Source organism: Mesocricetus auratus, unplaced genomic scaffold (assembly GCF_017639785.1).
Source record: "Mesocricetus auratus isolate SY011 unplaced genomic scaffold, BCM_Maur_2.0 Super-Scaffold_100014, whole genome shotgun sequence".
Lineage (NCBI taxonomy): Eukaryota > Metazoa > Chordata > Mammalia > Rodentia > Cricetidae > Mesocricetus > Mesocricetus auratus.
In genome coordinates this window covers 22,435,795-22,450,079 of record NW_024429197.1, presented here as the reverse complement: position 1 = coordinate 22,450,079, position 14,285 = coordinate 22,435,795, and the positions used below count along the sequence as shown (strand labels likewise).

General features: G+C 43.7%; 1 protein-coding gene across 18 annotated transcripts in view; it reads right to left on the bottom strand.

Annotated features, from left to right (window-relative positions):
- Window positions 1-14,285, bottom strand: part of Ccdc30 (coiled-coil domain containing 30) — a 90,303-nt gene that overhangs the window by 32,463 nt on the left and 43,555 nt on the right. For all 18 annotated transcript variants that reach the window (XM_040756768.1, XM_040756766.1, XM_040756770.1 and 15 more), the window contains 3 exons: window positions 6,046-6,225; window positions 3,264-3,473; window positions 1,738-1,892 (listed from right to left, as the gene is read on the bottom strand). In XM_040756768.1, the coding sequence (XP_040612702.1) occupies window positions 1,738-1,892; window positions 3,264-3,473; window positions 6,046-6,225 (545 nt within the window). The remainder of the gene's footprint in view (window positions 1-1,737; window positions 1,893-3,263; window positions 3,474-6,045; window positions 6,226-14,285) is intronic.

Sequence of the window (14,285 nt, the reverse complement as noted above, 5' to 3'; positions counted from 1 at the left end):
ACACATGTAACCCCAGAACTTGGAAGGTGGCAACATAAACATCAGGAGTTTAAGGCTAGCCTCAGATATATAGTGAATCTGAGGCCAGCCTAGGCTACATGAGACCCTGTCAAGAGTTGGGTGGGGTAGATAGATAAATGGAATCAGGAAAAAGATAGAGAAAATGAAATAAAGCCAAAAGGTAGGTCTTTGAAAAGACCAATACAATCAACAAATATTTATCTAGGCATGCAAACCAAGATGCACAGAATGTAGAAATTAATTCCAGAAATGAAACAGGAACCATCTCTATTGATCCCACAGATATTGAAAAGACAATAAAGGATATTACTATGTCATCATAACATCATAAACAACTCTGTGCCCACAGATCTGGTAAGTCTGATGATGAATGGCCCAAATTATTAGAAGATGTAAACAATGTAAACTCATAAAGGAAAAACAGATGACACAGAACTGCTGTGTCCCCTACAGAATTCTGCTCATGAGTTGTCCTAGAAACATGGGACACTGAGGCAGGAACCTCTCTCTCCTCTCCTCTCCTCTCTCTCTCTCTCTCTCTCTCTCTCTCTCTCTCTCTCCCCCCGATACATGGTTTCTCTGTGGCTTTGGAGCCTGTCCTGGAACTCATTCTGTAGACCAGGCTGGCCTTGAACTCACAGAGATCCGCCTGCCTCTGCCTCTCAAGTGATGGGAGTAAAGGCGTGCGCCACCAACGCCTGGCCAGGAACATCTCTTGATCCCACAAGTCTGAGACCAGCATGGGCAAGATTTTCACCTCAGAAAAGGAGTGAGGGCCTGGGAAGATGGCTATGTTGGTAAAGTGCTGGGACCAAACCCCAGTCCTCTGCAAGAGCAGCAAGTGCTCTTTGCCACTAAGCCATCTGTCTACCTCGCTCCAGGCCCTCCATATCATTTTTAAATGGGGGTTTTCTTAGTTCAGGCATTTGGACTCATGGCAAACTTGCTGGCACTTCCTGAATGCACTGTTATCTACCCCTTGACCTGCATGCGCTATCATCCATCAGACTTGTGTCAGCTCAGGGTATGCTTGTCTTTGGGGTATCCTACTGCTTTCTTGTGAGTAGTACTTGCTACTAGCTAGGATCTAACAGCACAGGTTAGACCACCATCTTGTGAGACATGGCAGGTAAGGCAAGTGTTTTCCCATGGCATCTCATGGAATGTATTCAGTCCTCATGCATACAAACATGTAGCCGGTCACATACTCAAACATTCATTCATTCAACAAGTATTTACTCAGTAGTATTTTGTGTTAGGTCCTAGCATAGAACTTTTAACTATAGCTGGAAGTAAGATTCCGAGTTACAAAGTATGTGTGAACGTCTCTGTGTGTTTTTAGCTGATAACATACTTTCTTAAAACATGTATGGCTCATTCTGAACATCAAACAAATGAGAAGCACCTGCCATTGAGGTCCAGGGCATCCAAATGAATGTTTTAAGTCAGAATCATAACGTTTATTTTCAGGAGAAAAAAACCCATAGCTCTTACCCTTGAGCAGTTTGTTGATGCCAAAAATTCCTACAATGATCCAGAACTATGTGGAAGAATATTAGCCAATGAATAAAAAAACGTGACTTCAATTTGTGTAGATGATATTAGAGAGTGAGGCAAGCAACATGTCAGATTTCACAGGTTAATCCAGTTAAGACAATTTATCAGTGCTCCAGCTAAGTCCTCCATCCTAGGAGTCCCACCCCTGGTGGTCCTTACCTCCTCTGCTGCTCCTCTTGACACTGCTGCTGGAGCCTGTACTCACTGCTCTTTGCTTCCTTGATCTCGTCCTCCAGTTGCTTCTTATGCAAAATACAAGCATCCGAAAGGCAGGTTTGCCGAGCATGGTCTAACTTCTTCTGCAGGTCCAAAATCTTGGATGAAAAAGTAAAATATTATGGAGGGTGCTTTTCAACAACAAACTCTATTATACCAAGTACCTATGATAGGAGACAGGAAGGGCTCTTAGGGGCTCTTTCCCATTCTGTATTATAAATCTTTATTTATTATATCTTTTCTTTTTTTATCTTTTATTTATTATATCTTTATTTATTTATTATATCTTATTTTATTTATTATATCTTTATTTATTTATTATATCTTTTCTTTTTTTTTCCTGTGTAGCCTTGGCTAGCCCAGAACTGGCTGTGTAGATCAGGATCTCTGAATTTTAGGGCAGCCTGATCTACACAGCCAGTTCTGGGCTAGCCAAGGCTACACAGGAAAAAACAACAACAACAAAGCAAAACCTTTGCTTTACTTGGAGAGCTAGCAATCTCAGAAGATGATGGCTTAACATCTGAAAAACTGTCTTCTGTCTCAACCTCTAGCAGGCAAAACACTCATACATGCACAATAAAATAAATAAGTTTATATTTTAGAGATTACAAAATAAAAATATAAATAGCCAATTCAAATGAGAGAAAATACATTCTGTTTTCATAACAGAGTTTCTCTGTATTGTTTTGGAACCTGTCCTGGCACTTGCTCTGTAGACCAGGCTGGCCTGGAACTCACAGAGATCTACCTCCCGAGTGCTGGGATTAAATGCGTGCGCCACCAACCCTCGGCTGAAAATATATTCTTTAATATTAAAAAAAGTATAAATGTCCTATGTCTTCAAATCAGTTTTAAGTTCATGTTATAGTTTAAATTAAATTTACATTTCTGTATTTCTCTATAAATAGATATGTGTATATGTGTGTGTATACACGTGTGTGTGCGCACATGTGTAGGTGTGTGGAGACTAAGAGTTGATAAGGGGTGTCCTCCTCTGTCTCTCTCCATCTTATTTTTTGAGGCAGGGTCTCTTGCTGGCCTGGAGCTCACTGTTTCAGCTAGGCCTGCTGGCCAGCCAGGTCCAGGGATCCCTCCTGGTTCTGTTTCTCCAAAGCTGGAATTACAGGCAGGCACTGTGGGACTGTGGGTTCTGCAGGATCTGAACCCAGGTCCTCATGCTTGTGTGGCAAGCACTTGACTGACTGAGCCATCTCCCCGGTCCCAGAAATTTAATTTTTAACTTTACACATTTTCCCAAAAATATACAAGATTTATTAGAACGGTAGGGGCAGATGGAATAAAATTACGAAATAGAGGGAAACACAGGGGGAGTAAAGAAAAAGATTAGCCTTTGCCCCAGTTTGCACACAACCGTCTCTTAGGGTCCTCGGGGAGCAGGGCACTAGATGTGCTCGTGGGGTACTATGCCACTTCACGCATTGCTCCTTGAGCATGAAGATCATTACCTTTTCCTGTGCATCGGCCGCTTTGGATTTCTCCTGAGCCAGCTTTTCCTGAAGGTTCTGCTGGGATTTAATGCTCTGAGCCTGCCTGAGTCCCTCCAGCTCCAGCTCCTTGACTCTCTGCTGACAGTGCTTCCATTCTGCCGTGAGTGAGGACTGTTCCCGGGCGTTGTCTAGCAACTTCTCCTGGGCCTGCTTCAGTTCCATTTTGATCTAGAGATGGGGCATAAGTAAAAATCATAAAAATAGGCCCGGGGATGCAATTAAATAGTAGAAAGTGCGCCTAGCACTTCTGAGGCACTGGGTTGGAGACCCACAGCACATATACACGCTTCACACACACACACACACACACACACACACACACACACACACACACACACACACACGGAGGCTGGTAAGATGGCCAGTAAAGGTACTGAGCACAAAGCTTGATGACCCGAATTATATCCACTGGATACTACATGTCCAAAGGAGAGAACTGACTCCCAGAAGCTGTCCTCTGACCTCTGTGTGTGTGCCATGACACAAGTACACCACACTCACACACATACATCACAAACACAATTGTATTATTATGAACTCTGATAATAATAGACTTTAAGGAGTTATCACTATGCATATATACTAGATTAGCAGATAAATTTTGAGATGTGACAGTTCCAAGAACTGTTGAGGATATAAGTAATATTGATTCTTTTTTAAAAAGATTTATTTATTTGTTATGTACACAGTGTTCTGTCTGCATATATGCCTGCATGACAGAAGAAGGCATCAGATCTCATTACAGATGGTTGTGAATCACCATGAGGTTGCTGGGAATTGAACTCAGGACCTCTGGAAGAGCAGGCAGTGATCTTAACCACTGAGCTATCTCTCCAGCCCCAGTGATACTGATTCTTACACAGTGCAGATAGAAACAGACCAGATAAGCATGTGAGTAACCTATGCACTGGCCCCATAATTGGACAATCTCACTTCTCAGAGTCCAGAGAGTCACACTTACAGATATTAGTGTGCCCACTTGGGCATACCTGTCGATGTCCTTTAAAAAGAAGAAAGACAAACCATCAACCTGAACTGTTTATACTATGCAGGAAAGAGCGCTTCATCTATGAGTTGGACATTTCTGAAATAATGAGCTTTACTAATTCCTGAAGACTAGAGAAACTTCATCTCCAAAGACGTTAATGGACATGTAAAAGTCAAGCTGCATGGAGAAGAAAAGTGTGTAGAAATTGCAACCTAAGAGCCAAATGCTTCCCTGTAACTGATGGGTCAAAGGTCAATGGGAAACAAATGATCATTAGCCTTGTCTCTCTGATAACACCAAGAGGAAATTCAAGATTGAGCATTAATAAACTGCCCCTTTCCCAGTGAACACTCATCTTTTTCTCCCCATCAAACCAGTGTAATGTCTCAGTTCTTGTGTTCTTATTGGGTACTGACATGGGGGCGATACTGTTGGAGGGTTGATGGCACTTTTGAAATGTTGTTGATAAACTATTAACATTATCAGCAAATATGTTTGTTAATGCTTCATTTCTTCTCAAAAGGGGCTCTGGCCTATCAGGAAGCCTGGAGTTTTTATGTTCAAGTATAATCTTCCCACAGGTCAGGGAAGCTGAGGGCTGTGAGAGTCAGTGATGGAGCCCACAGGCACGGTTTAGAGATGCTACTAACGTCAGATGGCATTGGTGTAAAAGCTGACCTCTGCCTCTAGGGTAGCTTCTGCCGCCCAAAGAGGATCCTCTACAGTGTCTCAGGATTCCTGGTGGCACAGAGCCTATGGGAGAAGGTGGCTGGGATTGTAGTAGAGTTTGCAGAGTCACTGGTATGCTGGCTTGGTTCTATGTTGTTCTAGGTGGTGTCCACAGACATTCCCCTTTGTAACTTGTTAAACTGCATATCCATACATATTTATAAGGGGCTGATTAGGATCTGTGTTGTTCTGGTCACTGTATCACAAGAAAGATATAGCATTGCTTGAGTATGTTAAGCTGGACATAGTGATACGTGCCTGTGACAGGTGAAGACAGAATGAGGAGGAGTTTAAGACCAGAGTTGGTTTCATAATGTGTTTAAGACCAACCTGGTCTACAAGATACTGTCTTAAAACCAACAAACCTCTCTAAGAGGGTTCAATTTGACATTCCTGGTTTCTGCCACTCCCAGTTTGACAGTACTGGGGATTAAATCTAGGGTTTTGAACATGCTAAGCAAGCACTCTCTCACTGAGCTACATTCCCAGTCCCTGAATATTCAAGTTTAGAACCTTATAGAGGGTTTCTAACATACATTAGAAACCAAGTCTATAATGTATATTTATAGAACTGAATTGTTACTGGAAGGATACATTATTTATGTGGTGCCTTTTTCTGAACATTCATGTGTTTCCAAAACCATCTGTGAGTCTGTGACCACCAACCCCCAACCCCCACCTCCACGGATACATCTACTGGGGAGAAATACACCTGGCTATATCCAGCTAATGCAGGGAGCACAGTAACTAAAATTAAACCAAACGTTAACATGTTTGGGATAAAGATCTCAACAGACCATGTCACTATAACCCTTTTCCTGTTTGGGGACCCAGAGCATGCACACGCTGCTGGCAGCAGAAAAGGTGGAAGAAAGGAGTTAAGAAACAGCTTGCTGGGCAGTGGCGGTGCAAGCCTTCAATGCCAGCACTCGGGAGGCAGAGGCAGGAGGATCTCTGTGAGTTCGAGGCCAGCCTGGTCCACAGAGCCTTTCACTATGGGAAAGGCTCTGCTGGGAGACTCACCTTGATGTTCTCCTCCTGAAGCAAGCTGTTGTGCTGTTTGAAGTCCGAGCTCCTGCCCCGCTCATATCGCAGCTCCTTTTCAGCCGAGTTGCACAGGATTTGGAGGCGGTGCAGGTTCTGCCGCAGCTGCTGTACTTCCCCTTGATGCTGGCCGTTCACCTTCTCCCCAGACGTTAGGATCTGAGGCAAACATTTAAGAGAGACACGCACTCGAGAGAGCACTGGTGGTGTGTGGGGTCAAGCTGTCAGCACAACTGTAGGGACTTGAGTGCTCACGCACAAAGGCTGCGGCTGTTGTATTTTATTTTATGTCTACGGGCAATTGCCTGCATGCGCGCCTGTGCAACGCTTACATGCTTGATGCCTGTGGAGGCCAGAAAGGTGACAGATCCCCTGGAACTGGAGCTACAGACAGTTGTGAGCTGCCATGTGGGTGCTGGGACTCGAACCTGGGCCTATGGAAGAGCAGCCAACACTCCTGAGCCATCTCTCCAGCTCCACATTTAATTTCTAAATTTTCATTTGTGTGTGTATGTATGTGCGTGTGCATGTGTGTATGCGTGTGTGTGTGTGTGTGTGCTTGCGTGTGCATGTGTACACACATATACACAGGTATGCCACGGCGCATTGTGTGGCAACCAGAGGACAACTCTCAGGAGTTTGCGCTCTCCTTCCACCACATGGGCCCTGGTGAAACTCAGGTCACTGTGTTGAACAGCAAGTGACTCTTACCAAGCCATTTCACTAGCCCAGTTAAAAAATTAATAAAATGAAAAATTAAATACAAACCAAAGTTCAAATATTGGTTTTATGGGAGGCTCATTCCTGTTATGGAAATAGAGTGAGGATACAGGCTTTAAATCCTCCCATCTGGGGATATGGATGGGATGGACCAGAAAATGAGTCATCAGACGAAGCCTTTCATGGTCCTCAGCCAAGCATCCTTTAGAATTTGATTCTTTTATTTCCCCCAGACAAAGTTTCTCTTTGTAGCCCTGGCTGTCTTAGAACTCGCTCTGTAGACCAGGCTGACCTTGAACTCACACAAATCCACCTGCCTCTGCCTCCAAGTACTGAGATTAAAGGTGTGCACCACCACCTCCTGACCTCAGTATTCGATTCTTTATTGGCTCTCTATAGGAAGAGACTTCATTGTTTGTTCAAATGCATTCATGTGATATTTTAAATTAATTACTTCACAAAAAATAATTACTGGGTATTCTGGTTTATTCAAAAGCCTTGACAATCTGATCCATTTGTTAATCCCTAAGACACAGGTCAGCTTAAACATCAAGTTTGGAGTTTGACTTGGGATAAATTCACCAAGATAATTTATGATACCAAAGGAGGGCTTTGGGGAGGCAGATCGCTATTGGTTCTTGGGACAATCAAGTGAGAACTGTATCCATTTTGTGGGTTGTCAGCAAAGGGAAGCAATTGGTGAAGCAACCAGAGAATCAAACTCTAGAGTAGTAGACCAGGGTTTCATTACTTCCTCAATGGGGGCAAATACCTCCCATCTTATTCTAAAGCCCCCATTCCTCCACCTGTAAGATGCACCTCATATTCCTAACCCGTTGTATCATTTAATGCACATGGATGGTCTAGTGTAGTACCCAGAGCACAGCAAAATACCCAAACATTAGAAACCATTTTAAACTCACACAATTAAGATAATACTGCTTCCAACTTGGTTCAAGAGTAGTAGGAAAGTAACCTCCCCTGGACTAGTGTTAACCAGATGGTCAGCATCCACAGCTGATGTCACAAAATAATTCTGGCTGATATAACTCACAGGCTTGATCATGAGAGAGGCTCCCACAAGTCTTTTCCTATTTATAAGCATTCTGAGAAGTTCAGCATCTGGCTCATCTGCTGTGAAAATTGTACGTTTGAGAGGATTAAGCTAACAGCACAGTACTTAGATACTACAATCTGGCATTAGGGATGAAGACCCCCCCACACACACACGAGAGAGAGAGAGAGAGAGAGAGAGAGAGAGAGAGAGAGAGAGAGAGAGAGAGAGAGGGAGGGAGGGAGGGAGGGAGGGAGGGAGGGAGGGAGGGAGGGAGGGAAGGAGGGGGAGAGACAGAGAGAGAGAGAGCAGAATAATAGTCATTACTGCAAAGAATATGACAGAAAAGGCACCTGTCCAAACTTTTCATTGTAAAGAAATGAAATCATGGGGCTGGAGAGCTGGTTCAGCAGTTAAGAGGACCAGGATTCGATTCCCACCTCCCACTTGGTGGTTTACAAGCATCTGAAACTCCAATCCCAGGGGATGCAGTACCCTCTTCTGGCCTTTTCAGGCACTGCATGTGATTGGTACACAGACATACATGCAAGAAAAAACACACATAAACACTGAAAAAAAGAGAAATTTCCTGATTTGGGAAATAGAAAGTTCAAATACAAATAATAAATTTTCTCTCATGAGTTCTACACTTATTTTTTTCTTTCTTTTACAACAGACAAAGAATGGTTTCCTTTCAATAAATCTTACTATACAACTGGGTAGTCATATACAAAATAAAGGTAGAGCTTTGTAACACAAACAGTGTCTGATAATGGATCCAATATTTTATTGTAAAGTTAAAACTATGAAAATAGAATCAGTAGAAACATGAGAACAAAGTCTTCTTGTGCTTATTTAGATATGACCTTGAGACAAACATTAAAAAGTTGCAAAGGGGGCTGGGTGCAGCAGTGGGCACACTTTTAATCCCAGCACTTGGGAGGCAGAGGCAGGTAGATCTCTGAGTTCTAGACCAGCTTGGTCTACAGAACAAGTTTCAGGACAGGCAGGGCCACACTGGAAAACCTGTCTTGAGACAAACAAACAATCGTGAATAGGGCATGGTCTGGGAAGATGGTTAAAGTGGTTAAAGTACTTGCTATTCAAGCAACATAACCATAGGTCAGGTCTCCCAAACGCACAAAAATACTGGCCGGGTGGGTCGAAGTGGCAACCTGCCTGTAATTCTTGCCTTGGAAGGCAGAGGCAGGCGATCCTTTCAACAAGCTGACTAGTTAGACGAGCCCTATCAGTCACCTCTGGGTTTGATTGAGAGACCCTGCCTCAAAGATAAGGTAGAAGACTGGTCATGGATGGTTTCCAACATCAACCTTGGGCCTCAATGCATACATGTGTACATATGTGTTTGTAGACATGTGTACTCACAAGCAAGCAAATGTGCACACACACCACAAATACATAGGCATGAGAAGAATTTTAAAAAATCCGTAGATAGGTGTTTATATAATAAAAACATGTGTCTCAATGGGTAGTGCCAGGAAATGAGGGGTTATAATATTTGGGTATCAAATATCTAATAAGATATATACAGAATATATGATGGACTTTTACAACTCAATGAGACAAAACAAATGTAATCCAGTTAAAGCTAGGGAAAGGATCTGACTAGACGTTTCTCTAATGACAATGTGTAAGAGATTGATGAAAACATTTAAAAATACATCATGTCATTACTCATTAGGAAAATAAAAAAACAAAGCCACAATGAAATACTACTTTATAGACACTAAAATGAGACAATTACAGTTTTGACAAAGATGGAGAGGAGAAACTGAGACCATGTACATTACTTTTATGACTAATTTTCTTCTTTTTTTTTCTTTGAGACACGGTTTCTCTGTATTGTTTTGGAGGCTGTCCTGGAACTCACTCTGTAGACCAGGCAGGTCTCAAATTCACAGAGATCCGCCTGCCTCTGCCTCCCAAGGCATGCACCACCAACGCCCGGCTAACTTTATTCTTTGATGTTGGCATAATGGAACTAGAAATATATGAGGTCTTGTGATGGTGGTACGTGCATGGGGTCCTGGCAGTGGGAAGACTCAGGTAGGGGGCTCTGGAGTTGGATGCCAGCCAGCCTGGGTTTTATAGAGACTTCCAAATCAAAAACAACAACAAACAAAGCATGAGATGACTGTGCATAGATGTTCATAGCATTCCTATTCATAATAACCAGTCAGCAACTCATGCAAAATATGGCATAACCACACTGAAACGTGTGAGTCACAAAAGGCCATATATTATGACACTAAATATACAGAAAGACCAAGAGTAGACACATTGATGGCGACAGAAAATAAATTCGTGGTTGTATAGGGCAAAAACAGGGAGTAATGCAAGTGGGAGCGTCCTAGTTAGTTTTAGCTGTCAACCTGACCCAACCTAGAGCCAGACAAAGGAATCCCAGTTGAGGGGTTGCCCAGGCCAGATGTGTGGTGCTACATTTTCTGACATCTCTTGCTTTCAGAGACCGACTTTTGTCTGACTTTGCCACCGAGTTAATAATACACCTCGAAATAATTTAAAAACCATGCATTTAGCCTGCTCTACTACTGTGTACTCAGCCTAAGTTTAATCTGCCTTTAAGAGAACAATAAAATCAACTTTACTATGCCTTGCATTTCCCATGCAATCAGCTTTTACAGACTAGACTAAATGCAGCTTTAATCTTAAGTTTGGACTCTTCCATACATTGACAGAATAATGCTATGTTTTGTGTGTGTATGTGTGGGTGGTGGTGGAGGAGGAGGAGGTGGTGGTGGAGATGGTGGTGATGGAGGTGGTGATGGTGGTGGAGGTGGTGGTGGTGGTGGTGGTGATGGTGGTGGTGATGGTGGTGGTGATGGTGGTGATGGTGGTGGTGGTGGTGGTGATGGTGATGGTGATGGTGGTGAAGGTGATAGTGGTGATGGTGGTAGTGATGGTGGTGGTGGAGGAGGAGGTGGTGATGGTGGTGGAGGAGGAGGTGGTGATGGTGGTGGTAGAGGAGGAGGTGGTGATGGTGGTGGAGGAGGAGGTGGTGATGGTGGTGGTAGAGGAGGAGGTGGTGATGGTGGTGAAGGTGATGGTGGTGAAGGTGATGGTGGTGATGGTGATGGTGGAGGAGGAGGTGGAGATGGTGGTGATGGTGGTGGTGGAGGAGGAGGTGGTGGTGGAGATGGTGGTGATGGAGGTGGTAATGGTGGTGGAGGTGGTGGTGGAGGTGGTGATGGTGGTGGTGATGGTGGTGGTGGTGATGGTGGTGATGGTGGTGATGGTGGTGGTGATGGTGGTGGTGGTGGTGATGGTGGTGGCGATGGTGGTAATGGTGGTGAAAGTGATAGTGGTGATGGTGGTAGTGATGGTGGTGGTGGAGGAGGAGGTGGTGATGGTGGTGGTGGAGGAGAAGGTGGTGATGGTGGTGAAGGTGGCAGTGGTGATAGTGATGGTGGTGGAGGAGGAGGTAGTGGTGGTGGTGGTGGTGGTGGAGGTGGGGGTGGTGGAGGTGGTGGTGGTGGAGGTGGTGATGGTAGTGGTGGTGGTGATGGTGGTGGTGATGGTAGTGGAGGTGGTGATGGTGGTGGTGATCATTTGCTGAAAGCAGCCACCAGATTGAGAACAAACTTAAGCAAAATATTCCATAAATGTTGGAAGCAACATGAGGATAGAGGTTGATAATATCTGTGTGAGGTCTTGAGTGTGACATTTGATCCACTGGGGTCAGTGAATAATCTCCTCCCTAGTAAAGCTCTGAAAAAAGTATATTTCAGCACTCAGGAGGCGGAGGCAGCTGTGAGTTCGAGGTCAGCCTGGACTACAGAGCAAGTTCCAGGACAGCCTCCAAAACAATACAGAGAAACCCTGTCTCAAAAAACAAAACAAAACAAAAATATAAAAAATAAATTAAAAAAAGCACTGTGGCCAAGACAACTTACACAAGAACACATTTAATTAGGCATATGGTCCATGGGGCTAGCAAAGGCCATGGTTGCAGGAGCAGCTGAGAGTACACATCTCCAACCACAAGCAAAAGACAGAGAGCACATTGGGAATGGAATGGTGCTAGTCTTTTGTTCCAAAAGACTAGGCCCTAGTGACACATCTCCTCCAACAACATCTACTCTTTCCTAAACCTTTCCACTAACTGGGGGCCAAGTATTCAAACATTTGAGCCTATGTTATTCAAACTATTTCAATAATTGCATTTAAAAATAACAGAGAGGCTGGAGACATGGCTCACTGGTTAAGAGCATGTGCTACTCTTCCAGAGGACCTGGTTTGATTCCCAACCATGTGTCAGTCAGTACTAGGGTGCACAGACATACTACATGCAGGCAAAACACCCACACATGTTTATCTTTTAATTAAAAGAAATAGAACCTAGTATCTTTCACCCTAAACTTTTCACATGTCTTTGACCCAGAATAGCAAAACGAAGTTGTTATGTCCCAACTAACCCAACTAACCCAAGTGCTATGGGATAATCCCCGTAGATATGCTGCATATCCCACTGGGACAGACACGAGAGAACACCCTCGGAAGACAAGGGGGGAGATCTTAGGCCAAAAGTGAGTTTGCAGCCTTGTCCAGCAGATGACAGGGATATCAGCACGTCCCACAGATTCAATGCTGCCAATGTCCTAGACAAGGTGAGGCATGCAGGCTGGCGTCTGTTTTGAAGCTGCAATAAGGTGGGTTTTAGGTCATGATCTTATTTGTAGAGGTGACACAGTTCTCTAGGTCATCTTCAAACTCAGCTTAGCTAACACACACACACATACATGGCACACAGAAGTCTATGACGATCAATGTGTGCAGGCAGCTGATGATGACTTACAGTGGTCCCTGTGGTTTGCTTGGGCAGTGTATGATACAGAACTTTTCAACTAGACTTCGACACTCAGTGCTGCATCCCCAAGCTAGACATTCACCTCGAGGTTTGAGAAGAGTTTAGAACATGACCAGGTGGGAAGAGTGGGTCCTGTTGGACCACAAACCATTAGCTGAACCCTAACACAGGTGTTAGCTTCATCAACCTTATTCCATGCATTCCAGGCAATTCATCTTGGTTGAAGACATAAGAACTTCAACTTTTTTTTCAATAACTTATGGTCACTAGGGGGAAAATCTTACTGAACTACACCAGAATTTGCTGAAGTCCCAGGGGGCTGTGTGGCCTGTAGAATTATCTGCCTTTCCACAAAGTGAATACACTCAAATTTTCCTTAGAATTTTTTTTGCATATTTTGTAGTTTCAAACTTTCTATTTGTCATTAACATGAGATTCCCTGTTTCTGTTGTTTGAGAATCTCATGCATGTATATGACATTTTTGATCAATCCACCCTCATTCCCTGACCTCCCATTCTTTCCCCACCCTCCCTCCACATCTCCCTCCCAGTTTTGTTCTTTGTTAGTAGGTTTTGCCCAACAAGTGCTTCAAACAAAGGGAAAGATACATTAAATTAACAAGTTATCCAGGAATTACTTTTCAGACATTAATTTACATGTGGGCAAAATTTTTATAATCTTAGGTGAGCGTGGTGGCACATACCTGTGATCCCATCACTCAGGAGTGGGCCAGGAAGATTGTAGAGTTTGAAGCTAGCCTGGGCCACATAGTGAAATTTCAGGCCAGCCTGACTGCAAAGTAACACAATGACCCCCAAACCAACCAAACCACCACCAACAAAACCCCAAAACCCCAAACAACAATAACAAAGATTTTGTAATCTTCGTGTCCCATTTAGCATCTTCTCAAGCCTGCTACTCTGGCCCAGTGTCTTAGGAAGGGAGAGCTGGGGTCCAAATAGGACTTATTGTTGGGCATTTGATGTCATGCTCTTCTTTGGGCTTCTGAACCAAACAAGATCTGAATCTGCTTTCGTGTGTGTGTGTGTGTGTGTGTGTGTGTGTGTGTGTGTGTGTGTGTGTGTGTGTTTATGAGAGGGAGAGGGAGAGGGAGAGGGAGAGGGAGAGAGAGATGACAAGGTCTCATTCTGCTGCAGCACAGGCTGCCTTTGAACTCCTGAGTGGTCCTCCCTCTTCAGTCTCTGATGAGTCTATAGTCATGAGCCACCAAACCTGGTTGGTTATATTTTCTTTAATTACTATAGCTTCTCCAAGTTTTAAATTCCATTTCCAAATGTACATTTTACTCTCCTTCTCCTATTCTCTCCCCACAATGGACTCTCCTGGGCATGCTTACATTTCCAGCTCTCAACTTACATAAACAAAAAACAAAAAACAAAACCCACAAAAAAATGAGCCTGGTGGTGGTGATGCATGCCTTTAATCACAGCACTTGGGAGTTAGAGGCAGGTGGATCTCTGTGAGTTTAAAACCAGCACTGTCTGAGGTAGTTCCAGAACAGCCAAGGCTATACAACAAAAGCCCTCTCTTAAAACAAAACAAAAAAACCCAACAACTAATTTTGCACAGGTCAT